The following is a 14,158-nucleotide window of genomic DNA, read 5'->3' on the forward strand; positions in this document are numbered from 1 at the left end:
ATTTAACTGTAATCGCAAACGTACGATGCGATTTATGATGTACGAGTCCGATCGAAGACGCGCACGTCGACGAGTGTAATTTTTTGTGTTACATCGAATAATTTATAAACGATATTTCTAAAGATATAAAATATTTATAACTCCTACGAGAAACGTGTTAATAGTTAAAGCCTAGAATTTCGAATGGAAGCAAACCAGTCTACAATATTCATTTTCTACTGTACGGATTTGATAAACGACTTTTCAGTTTTTTATACTGTACTTATATATAAGGGAAAAATGCCGCTATCTAAAAATCGACATATTTGTCAACGGAACTAATCGAGAGATGTTTTATCTGCGACATTTAAATACGTGTACGCGCATATACGAAAACGAAATTCCTGCTGATCGAACGTTTTTTAATCGACGCTGAACTGACTTTTTATTCATCGGACTGAAGCGAATTCAAAACGAAAGTAGATGTATGATAGTGTGGTCTTTGTACATTCGAAATAAATTAAACTATGTTGTTGAAGCTATACAATATTCTTGGCATACAAATTTATTATATTTAAAATATATATTTTATGTGATACGAAGGAGGATACGAGCAACCATTTAATCTTATCAATAGCTAGGTATTCAAAACGATCAACACAGAACCGAGGAAATAAAACGAATTAAAATACTTATTTATCGATTATTCAACTGTTATCACCGTGTAAAGAAGATATGTCTTAAATTGCACCAATTCTTCATAAAAAAAAAAACATTTATTATGATATTCTATATATTTCAAATATTTATCTTACCGAAATATTGTGTTACTTACATCTGGAACACAGGCAAAGTCGTGCGATACAGCTATGAAGATTTACGAAGCGCTCTTTGCTCTGTTTCGAACACCGAGCGCAGGACTGTGAGGGCTGGTCGGTGGTTTCATGGATTTGACAGCAACCATGGGTTTGTAGACCGGCATCGGCCTCGCCTTTGTCTCCATCATTCTCCGTATTTCCGCTATTTCCATCTTCTCCTGCAACAATCTATTTTTCTCCTCCTCAAACTTTTTCATCGCCATTTCCTGCTCCTTCTTTTTCAATTTCTCATCGAACTCTGTCCTGTTCTTCGCCCTCTTATCCGTCTTCAACTCGAACTTGGCAACCTTCAATTTATCAGTGTCTGCATTATTTTTTACTGCTTTATTATTTTGAAGCTTATTCGCACTCTTCGTTTCTGGTCTCTTATTTGCATTAATCATCACGTTAGGCTGCCTGTTTTCTTGATCGCTACAGCTCTTCGCTCTCTTCGCTGGTTCCTTCGTGTCCTTCTCCTTGTTTCGTAAATTCTCCTTGGACCATCCGTGCACGGTGACAGGCTTGAAGTTCGGCGTTGGATTCGCATGGAATACATAAGTCTTCGTCGCCTCGTCTTGCTTCTGCTTCACGAGCTCTTCCTTCTTCTTGGCCAAGTTCTTGTTCCGCTGTTCGAAACTGAACGGGCAAGTCGTGATCACCGGCTTCTTCTTCGTTTCCTTGACCGCGAACGGTAATCTCGCGAACTTCGGCGCAGGCCTCGCGTGGAACTCCGCTTTTATCTTGTTCATCTCCTGCAAGTTTTTCAACTTCTCTTCTTTCTTTGCCTGGAATTCCTTGTTACGAGCTTCGAAATTACATTTGGACGATTCCCCGGTCTCCTTTTTACGGTTGATGCTCGAAGCGCTGACGGAACGAACTATCGGAACTCCTTTCTTTTGCTGCTTCTCTTGCAGGCTCTTATGCAGAACCGCGTGCCGCGTTTTCTTCACAGAGAGATCGGTGCAGGCATTCGTCTTTTTTATATTCGACGCGCTGATCGAACGAGTGACAGAAACTCCGCCTTTCTTTATCTTCTCGTTAATCTCTTGCAGGGAAGTCTGCCGCGTTTTTCTATCAGACGAATTCGTGTTGCTGTTCTCCTTCTTTGCGATAACGTTTGAAGCGCTGGTGGAACGAACGACGGGAGCTTTCTGTTCCTTCTTATTATCCTGCGAATGCAAAGTGTGCCGAGTTTTCTTGCCAGGAGATTCCGTACAGATGTTCTCCTTCCTTATAATTACGTTTGAAGCGCTGGTGGAACGAGTGACGGTAGCTGAAGTTTTCGGATCCTTCTTGTTCTCTTGCACGGGCAAAGTGTGCCGAGTTTTCTTGCCAGGAGAATCCGTACAGATGTTCTCCTTCTTTGCAATTACGTTTGAAGCACTGGTAGAACGAGCGACGGGAGCTGAAGCTTTCTGTTCCTTCTTATTATCCTGCACGTTCACGTGCAGAACAGTGTGACGAGTTTTCTTACCAGGAGAATCTGTACAGATGTTCGCCTTCCTTAGAGTTACGTTAGAAGAACTGGTTGAACGTGTGATAGCATCGTCCTTCTGTTCTTTATTATTCGATTTCTCTTTAACGCTCGCATGCAAGGACTGTCGTGTTCTTTTAGAAATTGGTTCTGAATCATCTTTGTCTTCAACGACGTTCGTAGCGCTCATGGAATGAGTAACAGGCCCGGTGTTTCCTTGATCCTTGTCCTCGTTCGTCTTCTTCCTCGGCTGAGAGAAATGAAACTCCTCTGCAATCGTCGGTGGTTTTTTAGGCACCTTCTTTAAAACGGAAGGTCCTTTTAAAATGTTTACCGGTACTGGTTTCGCCTTGATCTGATTCTTCTTCAGCTCTTCTATCTGTTGTTTCTCTCGTTCCTCCTGGCTCAGTACAGTAGTCTGTCTGGTTCTCTTTTTGCACCTCAACGCTGGTGAAACTGGGAGAGTCAGCTTCATAGAAGAACGTTTTATTCTCATCAATGGGTTCGCCGGCTTGTTGCTGAGAGTACGGAATCTCTGAGGTGTTCCGTTCTGATATTTGGACACTGCCTCTGCGAGGCTGACGAATTTATTGGAACGTGTCGAGTTCAACAAACTTTTCCTGCGGTACTGACAAGTGAGCACTTTTGGCTGAGATCTACCAAACGAACGGCGCTTCTTCAAGTTATTGTCTGTCTTAGGTGCGGTTTTATCAGACAACTTCTCTTCTGGAATATCAGTCTCTGCTTGTTTCTTCCCTTGTAAATTATCCTTCTTCACATTTCTTGGCTGGATTTTTCTTGGCTCCATCAGTCGTTTTCTGATCCTTTCTGGTAACATAGGCTTGTTCTTATCTTCTGCTGTCGATACTTTGAACGTAGAAGTCAATTCTGTTATAGATACGCTCCAAGTCTGGTGAATCTTGTTGGATTTTTCGTTCAGCTTCAAGTTCCTCAATAGACTCTCTTTCCTCATATTCTCTTTTTTAGGGTCATGGGGTATAAAATATGCAGTATTTACAGGAGGCTTGTCCTCCAAACTGTCATCAAACTTCGTTTCATTGTTCGACTCGTCATGAACGTCTTTACTTGGAGTAGGAAAGTTATATTTTTTAATACATTTCATGTGTATTTGAGGCTCGTGTACCTCGTGCTCTTTTTCAAAATAGTCCTCGCAGAACATTTGAGGACTGTGCATAAAATCAGCCCATTGCGGAGCGCAACAGTTGTCCATCATTTTGCAAAAGTTTATGGTTTTAAGTTATGGTTTTAAAGAGAGCGATTACCCTGACGATTTAACGATGTTTAAACGCAGATCTACGAAAAGAAGATACGAGACGGTGATGAGGCAGTTGAAAAGTATGAACCGGTCACTTCGTCGTTCGATAGAATACGTACCTCTCGGAATATATAAGAGGCGATTTAACATTTGTGGATTGGATCCTATCCCTCTAAGCGTCTCGTTAATCCCATCGGGTTATTGGAACAGTTATCTACTATAAACGAAAGGTGGTTTGTTTAGAAACAGTACACCACCAAAACAGCGAACTCCTCGCGACTGGTCAAAGTATACGTTGACGGATTTGAGTTTGAAATTGTTTGAAATCTAGAGAAGTAAGTATATGCACTCTACGGAAATTAAATGATCCTGCTTACGAAGGTCGACACGTCCCAGTGACTTTCAGCTTTAGCGTCGGTAAATTCTCGAGTTTTACCATTTCACTCTCAGATGGCTCGTTCCACGGCTCGTCGAAGACCTTGCCGCGTGTTTAAATATTTCATTCTTGAGGAAGCGCATTTCTTACGATATTAAATGATATAAATTAGTACTTAGATTAAAGTCTAGACAGTATATGTAAATACTGCAGTTGAATTCTATCGACGTTCGGGAAATCAAAATATTAATATTATTTCTGGCACGATCTCCGGTAGTTTGGCAAGTGGTCGGCTCTGCATTGCAGAGACCCAACAATCGATTAAAGAAATAAATCATTCCCACTTCCCAAAATAAAATAACTCCTCTCCTAATCTTGCATTCTTTCTAAACATCCGTTACACGTTTTGTGTAACGCTCTTTGAAGTCTTGTACAAGGCCGTTTCTATTCATCCGCCAGAAACGCAGTTAGCAAAGTTTCTAATCATTCAATAAACTAAAAAGAATCGGCGAAGGTTATTTTAAGTGTTGGAAAAATGCGGCACGCGCAGAAGAAAAATAGGTGACCCGCGACATTCGTACAGATACTAGCTATCATTCCGTTTTGTAGAATTTATCAGTATCTCGTCTGGCGTACTCCAGAAGACATATTAATTATTCAGAGTATATTATATTTATGGAAATGTACACAAGTGAAGAGACAGTCACCACAGTCTCCTATTGTGAAATCTTATCTATACTTCTCAGAGAAGTTTTCCCGTCACGTGCTAGCCACGCTTAAGTTAAGGAATAAATATTTATCATAGGAAGTCGGATTAAGTCGCACGCGACGGATTCGATAAGGTGAAACAAGTAGACCTCTACTACTGCGTTCACAGTATGAAAACATATTATTTTACCTGCTTACCGAGCCGACGTCGACGTGTAAATCCCCGGTAGAATCGATACTCCTAAAAAAGTAAAAGTAGCAATTAATTTTCAGACTATAGAACGCGAGGGACATAAAAAAAAAATTATAAAGGTGCCGCGTGGAAGCGCCTTCTATCATCGGCATACGAAATTAAAGGAACGCAGATATGTCGTCGGACGTACTCGGTGAATTAATGCACCGCAGCAAACATGTAAATAAACTGTTGATTAGCTGACCAGTTTCGTGCGATGAATCGTACGAGGACCGCAATATGTGCGTAGCTGTATGTGCACGACCGTTTTACCGGGGATCCAAAGGTGGGTGGACAACACTCGCGGCCTTATATCCGCAACGATCGACGTTCTCGGGATTTAACAGACGGGAGGACGTATCCTCCCGTCGGCTACTCGAGTTCGCTCCAACGTGCGCAAATCTCACGCTTAGCACGCACTCGAAACGATCCCTGCGCCCGGTTTCCTGTTTCTTATCGAATCCGGGAGTGCCTCCGCCTATCTCTACCCGTAGCACCCGCGTCGTTCCCTCTGTTCTCTCTCATTGAAATGTTGACCTGACGTTTCTTGAATGATACCAAACGATATGGTAATGATATCGAGGGAATTCGGGGGACCGATACTGGGAGAGATGTTTCGGTAAGAAATGCATGATAGTCCAGCTTAGCGATAACACAAGGAGGCCGAGTACTATAGTTAAGGGTCATCAAACATTCCTAGTTAACTTGCTTCCCGGCGTGGTTTCAAATACTATTTGTATCAGCTTCTGCTACTTTCCAGATGAACGTTCCACTATATGGAATTATCGGAGTTGCGGCTGCTCTACTCATATATCTGGTTGGAATTGGATTGATCGTGAAACTGTTCATTTGTCTGTTAGCCTTAACTTTAGGGTACTTTCTTAATTTTCTCTCTGTCCGTCTCTCATTATTTCTCGATGGTGACTAACGGAGTCCATTGGTTACAGAACAATCACTTGTGTATATAGAATGTATGGTGCAAACCTCGACAATGTTGTTAATTCTGAAAGGGAAGACTTAAACAAGAAGACTGAAAAGTTACGGCAGGTAAAACTACACAGTGACCAACGTTCCAATCTGACGATCTAACGATGATTCTTGTTTCAGTATATCCTAGATCTGTCCAAGCAGAAGATGACCTTTACTTTAGATAGAAGAATCACTGGTAGCCGTATTATTGACGAGTCCCTGCAAGTACATAGTCGATTTAAGAATATTTCACTACCTTTTATCATAGCTCCCGATTCTATGCTAAGCAATTTGCCAATTCTCCTATGTAGGAAATATTAGATTTCGTTATCAGAGATTACGTGGAACCATGGTACAACGTTATTACGGACGACGAAGAGTTCATATATTCCGTTCGCGATACGGCCCAAAAAATCGCTATAAATATCGCGAACCGGTAAGTCGAACGATTAAAGCGTTCCGAAAATTACCTGTTCAACCATGATTTGCCTATCAGGGTAAAAGGGGTGGACTGGATTCCGTATTTGACTACTCGCTTGGTGGACGACGCAGCCTCCCACGTGAGGTTGTACCGGCAAGCGAGGGCGAGAATAAAGCAGCTACGATCGAAGAAATTGCAGAAAGGTAGCTCCAGTTCGAGCACCTCCGGCGGCACTCCGAAAAAGACGCCCACGCACAGGCGAAACAAGAGCGAAACGGATGTGTCCTGGTACTCCCAGTCGAAGTTCTTCGTCCCTAATCTCTCCTCGTTGACCGAGCCTATCGACAGTAACGATGAGAGGGAGGAGGAATCGTTGGAGAAGATATTCTTCGATCTGGAGGTGCAAATGGAGAACAATCTGATCTGCAGGGATGTGGTGTGCACCAACACCACCCAGGAGCTCGAATTCCTCGGGGAGATATCCGAGATTTTGTTGTATCTCGTGTTACCAAAGGGGGACTTCGACTGTCTGACTGTGAGATTTATTTTAAGGGAGTTGTTAGTGAACGTGATCATTAGGCCGTTGTTGGATCTGTTCTCTGACCCTGATTATATTAATCAGGCGTGTATATGGCTGGTAAGCAGAAATCGTCCTACGAAGCGTTTCAACGAATTCTGTATCTTATTCGTTCGTTGTTTCAGTGCGCTAAGGACGGTGGTTTACCCAGCGACGTGTTTTTAACGGTGATCCGAGTGACGGATAGCCTAGACGAGTTGACGGCGACGAAAAATATAGTTTGTAAAGAGATAGCTCATCTTCGTTCCAAGGATTCCGGTAGGGAAGACGATCTGTCGGTGAAACAACAATTAAACAGTTTGCTATACGTGAAGAAGATCTTAGAGACCAGGATCATCGGTATGCAAGAGGGTCTGGAGTCGGAGGCCGACGGGATCGGTGCTCAGCCCGAATGGAACCGGTTGCTCATTCCCGGCCAGAAGCTAGTGAACCTGCCCCTGGACGAATTATTAAAAAATAACATAGCGCTCAGTTATTTCATCGATTACATGACTTCCATAAACGCGGAATCGTACTTGTACTTTTATCTGAATATCTACGGTTGGAGAGTGTCTGCGGAGCAGCAGATATCGGACATAGAACTGCAGAAATTGCACGCGGCTCAGGCAGCTCCGATAATCGGTACCAAGCGCAAGAACCCCGACCTGGAGAACTTGAAAGAGGCAGCCGCGAAGATCTATCAGCAATACCTCAGCGACAAGGCGTCCCTGAAATTACAATTAGACGACGCTTTAGTGAAGACTCTGTTGACGAGGATAAAAACGGAACACGTGAAGGAAACGTGGTTCGACGACCTTCGTGCCTGCTGCTACGAGAAACTGCAGAGCGAAGATCGTTTCCTCCCAGGTTTCAAGAGATCCATGGCTTACGTGAGACTCCTCGCCGAGTTAGATCTGTTGAAAGATCCAACGTCCGAGGAGGACACTAAATCCTTGGACAGTATCAGTCTGTCGAGTACCAACAACGAATTGGAAACTCTGGACGAGATGTCCGAGATTTATAAAGCCGACGAGACAAGGCCTGCTGAGTTAAAGGGTAGCAAATTGAAATCTAGTTCGTCTACGAGTCTGGCCAGCATCGCGGAGCCTAACGAGAGCAAATCGGCCGACGAAGCCGACTCGGAAGTTAATACAAGGACGTTAAAAGGATTGAGGAAAGCTGCGAGCATCGACGCGGACAATATCAGCGAGGGGAAAGACGTTTCGTTTTATTTAGAGTCGAACGCGGATCAGTTTGTAAAGTTGGACGAGAACACGTACGATCAGAACGCGATAAAGAAGCTGCAGCAAGGGAAGTTCGAGATCACCGCCAAGATCATCGAGACCGGGATAGTAAACGATCGCGGGAAGACTTACGGAATTTACGCGGTCGCCGTGACTAAGAATTACGACACGGGCTATCAGGAGAAGTGGCACATTTACAGGAGGTACTCGGATTTCTACAACCTCTATCAGAAGATCAAGGAGAAGTATTATGATCTCGCGAAAATTCCGTTCCCAGCGAAGAAAGCGTTTCACAATATGGAGAGAACGGTGTTGGAGAGGAGAATGGTCATGCTGAACGGCTGGTTGTATCAATTGACTAGGCCGACCGTCGTCGACGGACACATGGGCTTGCAGAATTTGTTACTCAGTTTTTTGGAACAAGGAGACTACGACAAAGGCGTCACCGGAGGGCAGATATCGAAAACGGTAATTATCACCGACACACGACTACGTCCTTAAAAAGATATTTAACTCTCGGTTTAATACAGATAGACACTCTGATGAACCCGTTGAAAACGTCCATGAAAACGGTTACCCAAGCCGTGAAGACCATGCCAGACAATATGCTGAACACGGTCGACGGCGTGATGGACAACATAAGCAAATTCTTCGGTAATCCTAAGAAGCCCAACGCTTTTTACGAGAACACCAAAGTCGGCGCTGGTATAGACGTCGAGGTATTTAATCCGAGCACTAATTGGATTTAATTAGAACGATCTAATTGATTTGGATTTCAGACCGACGATAACATTCCTCTGCGGATTATGTTACTTCTGATGGACGAGATATTCGATCTGAAAGTGAGGAACCAGTGGCTCAGGCGGAGAATCGTCACGTTATTGAGGCAGATCATTCGGATGATGTTCGGGGACATAGTCAATCGAAGGATAGTCGAATACGTTTCACTGTTGACGAGTCCGGCCAGGGTAGCTGGCTACTTGAAACTGTTCAAGTAAATATCTCGCACTTCGTATCGTATCGTCAACGAATCGTCGTCGTTTAATCAATTGTACGATCGATAGGAACAGTTTCTGGCCGAACGGAGTGAAAGCGGAGAAGAAACCGCCGAGGGACGCGGAGATGAAGAACAGAACGAGGGTAGCAGCCAAGGTCGCTCTTCTATCCTGCCTTTCCGACGAGCTGAAACATATCATAGGTAGTGAAACAACTAGAAGAGGTCTTTTGAGGGTGTTCGAACTGTTCCAGCGGCCCGTGCTTAACAGGAGGCTTTTATACGTGCTCCTCGAGGGGATCATAGAGACCTTGTTCCCTCAGAACAACTTGATAGACGTTTTTCGGAAGCTGTACTCGACCTCGCCGAGGGTGCAGCATAGATACATGCAGAAATCTTAAGATTCGACAAGTTCTATTCTGTGTTCTTCGACCGTACTCAGCACCAAAGACCTAAACCAGTGGCGAGAACGATTTTTGACGGTCTCAAAGTTAGGAATTATTTATATAATTTAGACAGATTCTAAAATACTTAGGACGCGATCGAAGATGGAAGGTAACCGAATCACGTTGCAATAAATAACACGGGGAAAAGGGAACAAATCGAAAGTTCGTCGTACGAAAGCGCGAGGCTCTACAGAATTCGCAATCTCGATTTCTATTCAATATTATTGTATATTCGAATTACAGTAAGCGCAGTAATCCAGTGGCCAAATATAATTCTAATAAACGATTTACACGAAGCAATTCGAGCACTTTTAATCGGGTTTAATAATCGCCGATTTATATATAAATATATATATATATATATACGTATGTATATGTTTAAAAGTAGGTCGCGCAAACGTTTCACGGATCACTCTTCGACTTTACCTCGTAGAGGCGTTGCCTATATTTAAGCATTCCAGTTTGCATTTCAACTGATGTACTTCACGAACGAGCGAACACTTTTTACACGTGTATTAAAACTATAGATGACCAATTCTACTGTCTAGCAATTATGCAAATGCGGGGGTCTGTATACATACTTAATTCGCCAAAAGGAACGCAAGATTTTCAATGTGTCGTGCCATTTCACACGCGTATTACACTTACGTAGCGAACAGTATATTTATTTAGTTGAAAAATCGTTTGGGGATTCTCTTCGAAAAGAGTGCAGCTATAGGTTTCTGTTATTAATTAATTTATCTAATTCCTCTGTCGTTGGTTAACGGCGGTGTAAAATCGTTGTAAATGTCGTACAATTGTACATATTACATTAATGTTATTTCTATCGTGTTGGAGCGCCATATCTGTCATCGTTTACTTATTATTAAAGAAATTGTTTATAAAACTGTTGTCTTTCGTTTTCTTTCACCCGACGTACGAGCGAGATTCGTGCCGGAAGTTAGGTCAACCGAGGAGGAAAGTCTTGACAAAGAGAACCAGTAAATTACCCCCGAATCGATTAATCGTGCTAAATAATAGCAGTGGTACTCGCGACGAGAGAACGGAGTGAGCAAAAACAAAGAAACTTTATTACCGGGGGCCTGCTGCTACCAGATTAGGGGGAGTACATTAGCAGAAAGAGAAGGGGTACAAGAGCATCGTCTCATCGTTGTTCGCGTCATACGGGGACATTTTGCTCGGGTAAAAAAAAAAGGAGAGAGAGAGAGAGAGAGAGGGGGGATCCTTTCTGAGGGCTTTCAACGTTCGAGGAAGGGGGTCCAGACCGGACCATTTTAGTCCCTTCCAGACTTCTTTTCTTCATTCACTTCCTTCCTCGGACTTCCCTCTCTGACATTCCCAAAAATAACTCGACGCGAGTTGCATTTTCCATTAACAGCGATACCCTCCCTTCTTCGATATCCTTCGTTTGTACGAAAGGTAAGAGATTTAATAAATTATCGGCGACGCAGACGAACGATTCGTGACTCGTTTGGTTCTACGACTTCCGCGGTTCAGAGAACCGGAGGAACAGCCTCTGAAACCCTGCGAGGAACTGGACTCGACGATCCGAGCACTCGTTTCCTGGTCTCTGCTCATTGTGGGTAAAAGAATCGCGCTGGGCGCGCGTTTTCAGAAGGGGTTCCATTCGGCCCCCGGGCTCGGGGTCTCTCCCTCCGCGCGAGAAGAGGGGAATACGTGTATCGTCAGGGGCGTAGAGCTACCGAACGACGTGGTACTGCGTACGTAACGAAAGAAAATCGATATGCATGATTCACGCACGCGAGAGAGGACGCCTCGAAGGGGGTTACGAGGCGGGAGGGGGCACACGGGGTGGGTATAGTACGCACCGGTGAAAGGCCTGAACGAGAAGAGAGGGAGACGGGGGAGCCACTCTTCTCCCTTCGTGCTCCCTTTTTGCCCGTACGCGAAACACCAAAGGGGACGGAGAGGAGAGCTGTATGCGCGATCAACACACGTAATTCTATACAAGCGCACGAGGAGGGGTATTCTTACAATGCTACCCCCTCGGTCACTCGATCAGTCGTGTCCAGAGTCCCATGTTCGTTACGAACCTTCGTGTTCGCCGCTTCTGTCCTCACGCGTGTCTCGAAAACATTCCGTTTCCGCTTTTTTTTTTCTACAGTCTTCGTCCTGCTCGCGCCGTTACCGTTTCCGGGTTCCTCGGGGGGGTCACCCAGTCCCCGAGAACGCGTCGGCGTCGGGGGATGCGTCCAGTGCGCGATCGCCGAAAGTCCCGCGTTCCTAGTTCGATTTTAATAACTGGATCCCGATCACGTCAAGTGCCGTGTTTCTTTGGTGTTTATTCTAGTGGCGGACAGCTACTTTCCCTCAATAGACGTCACCAGCATCCAATGGGATATTCTTAATTTCTGCATCAGGTAAATTCAGGCTGCTGAAATTAAATTTTGTACTTCATTGAATATCAACGAATAACACTGATAATTCTAGAGCATTTGGGACGTTCTCTTTCTGGAGAATCATTGAACTTTATCTGGCATCTTTGAGATCACGATACTTCCAAGAGTTTGGTAGATTTTCATTGGCGTCGGGGGTGGCTCGGGGATTTCGATGCTGGCAATGAGAGGTGTCGACACGCGCCTAAAACCGCGGAATCAACGCCGCTTCCCACGACCCGCTAATTACTATCATTCATCGGTTAATTACTTTCACCTCTACCTGTTGCTACGTCCATTCAATCCTTTCTTCCGTAATAATTTCCTCTCGCTCGCCGCAGAAAAGTGCTTCTCCACTGAAAAGAGAAAAGAATTCCGTCCCGCAGCAGGAAGCAGTTGCGGACGGATTTAAAAATAAGTTTCTGGTGGAAATTACGTGCATCCGGCTGGCGTCGATTTTTTCTCAGTTAATTCGCGCCATCGACACCCGGTCGACGCGTAATGCAAGAGAATAAAACGAGAAAACTTAGCCGGGCTGCGGTCAGCTGGCTCTGGTTCCGAAACAAGATACGCCTGGGACTTAAAATAAACAAACAGTAATATGCCGCGGACCGATAGAAAAGCAGCTCTATCGCGTCGAATAACGAATAGAGCCAGTCGAGAACCGAAGATATTGATAATTACGAGAACAGCAGCGAACATTTTTGATACGAGGTTCGATCGAGGGCGAGATAGGAATTTGGATCGATATCTCCGCTTTTTTTTATGGGGTAGGGGGAACATCTGCGAGGGGTGGCTTGGTCCACCATAGAACAATCCTCGCCGACATTCATCAGGATTCGAAAACACTCATTACAACAATGGATCACAGGCCTTAATAAAAATTATTCAATTAAACAGAAACGTGAAATCACCGAATCTAAGATGCAATTTTTAATCATTTCCATAGAATTTGCGTTTATTCTTTGTTTTCAACGCGATGGATTGAGGATTCAGCTAGGAGCTTCTAGTTTGGAACGGCAGGAGACATTCCGGAAGGCATTTAATTCGCTCGTAATCCTCCCCCCATTTCAAAATGATATACGAGAGAAATTATAGCATCCACCAAGGGTGGATCAGAAAGTCGAGGCTGGGGATGGTTACCGAGGGGAGGGGCAACCTCCGCGGGACAGTCGTAGAAACACCTGCGCGCACGGGTAATAGTTTTCACGAGCATCTGCTCGCGGTCTACTGGCCTATTTCCAGCTGCTTCGACCCCTGACGCTGATCAATTCAAAATTGCCGAAAACCACGTTTTCTCCATGTTCTCAGATACCGCGCTATCGAAATTATCGAGAAACATCTGTCGACCGAACGTCGACGGACAGTAAAATTAATCGACTCTGTCGAAACCAACACCGATAGAAGCCTTTCAACGGCCGGAGGACGGCTCTGAATGATCGTTAGACAAATGGAGAAACAGTGCTGAGACGTGCGACTTTCGCGTATCAGTATCTTTTAAAGGGGCTGCAAACATGATACGCGGACGGATTAGCTTACTCCGCGTCCAAAGAGACACGCAGACCGCGCTGGTTTATCCTAGTTCTTCGCGGCCCGAAGGTCGTCGCACTTCAGATACCGCGGCGGCGTTTCTTTGAAAAAAAGGGATCGTGAAAAACCAGATCGAGTTTCTGCGATTCCAGGGACGCTGTTTCTCCGTTGCAGAAATTCAACTCTCCCGACAGTCATTGTTCCCATTTTTTTTACCATAGATCTGAGCGAACCGAGGAAAACTCGTCCGATTTTTAAACGCGGAGGATCGAGTACTGGCTAGGACCTATCCCAAACTTGAAATTCTACACTGACGTTTAAGGACGCGCGGCTGATTAATAGCAGTTAGAACGTACGGTTCGTTCGGTTTCAGTGGAAGAGAGTCGTCTCGCGGCGGAGACAGGCGAGTATCTCGTTGACAGGAAGAGGGACAAGGCGGAGAGAGCGTGCATAGGTGGTCGCAATTTGCACCTAGGAGCACAGAGAGCACCGATATCTAGTATCCCGTCGTATTATTACGCTCGAGGGCGTTCGTAAGGGGGAACCGAGAGGTCCAGGGATGGCCGCGGCGGGTAGGTGTAGGCTTACTTTGGACTCTGGTGTGGGATTACCGTACTTATATTCAAGTCTAATATTAAGTTACCATTTTGCTTTACGGCAAGTGAACAGGCTGCCTGCATATAGGAAGCCATCCGAGCGC

At 44.7% G+C, this 14,158-nt stretch overlaps 2 protein-coding genes across 10 annotated transcripts; one reads left to right on the plus strand and one right to left on the minus strand.

Annotated features, from left to right (window-relative positions):
- Positions 1–528: 528 nt before the first annotated feature.
- LOC108624950 (putative replication factor C subunit 1) lies at positions 529–4,950 on the minus strand. 8 transcript variants are annotated; one of them, XM_026813499.1, is made up of 3 exons: positions 4,869–4,950; positions 3,706–3,803; positions 529–3,624 (listed from the first exon to the last, which is right to left on the minus strand). In XM_026813499.1, exon 3 carries the CDS (start codon positions 3,542–3,544, stop codon positions 857–859), a length of 2,688 nt encoding a protein of 895 aa, XP_026669300.1. In that variant the 5' UTR covers positions 3,545–3,624; positions 3,706–3,803; positions 4,869–4,950; the 3' UTR covers positions 529–856. The 8 variants fall into 8 exon arrangements, with proteins under 8 accessions (XP_026669300.1, XP_026669297.1, XP_026669294.1 ...); XM_026813496.1 differs by having other exon boundaries at positions 3,706–4,064; XM_026813493.1 differs by having other exon boundaries at positions 3,706–4,107.
- Positions 4,951–5,096: 146 nt separating this feature from the next.
- Positions 5,097–10,418, plus strand: LOC108624953 (sorting nexin-13). 2 transcript variants are annotated; one of them, XM_018024582.2, is made up of 10 exons: positions 5,097–5,188; positions 5,663–5,775; positions 5,850–5,949; positions 6,010–6,096; positions 6,183–6,307; positions 6,368–6,929; positions 6,995–8,560; positions 8,623–8,811; positions 8,872–9,086; positions 9,157–10,418. In XM_018024582.2, the coding sequence occupies exons 2-10, from the start codon at positions 5,663–5,665 to the stop codon at positions 9,485–9,487; spliced, it is 3,288 nt and encodes a 1,095-aa protein (XP_017880071.1). In that variant the 5' UTR covers positions 5,097–5,188; the 3' UTR covers positions 9,488–10,418. The 2 variants fall into 2 exon arrangements, with proteins under 2 accessions (XP_017880071.1, XP_026669292.1); XM_026813491.1 differs by lacking the exon at positions 5,097–5,188 and adding an exon at positions 5,458–5,521.
- Positions 10,419–14,158: the final 3,740 nt, after the last annotated feature.

Source organism: Ceratina calcarata, unplaced genomic scaffold (genome assembly GCF_001652005.2).
Source record: "Ceratina calcarata isolate Rehan_Ccalc_2016 unplaced genomic scaffold, ASM165200v1 scaffold336.2, whole genome shotgun sequence".
Lineage (NCBI taxonomy): Eukaryota > Metazoa > Arthropoda > Insecta > Hymenoptera > Apidae > Ceratina > Ceratina calcarata.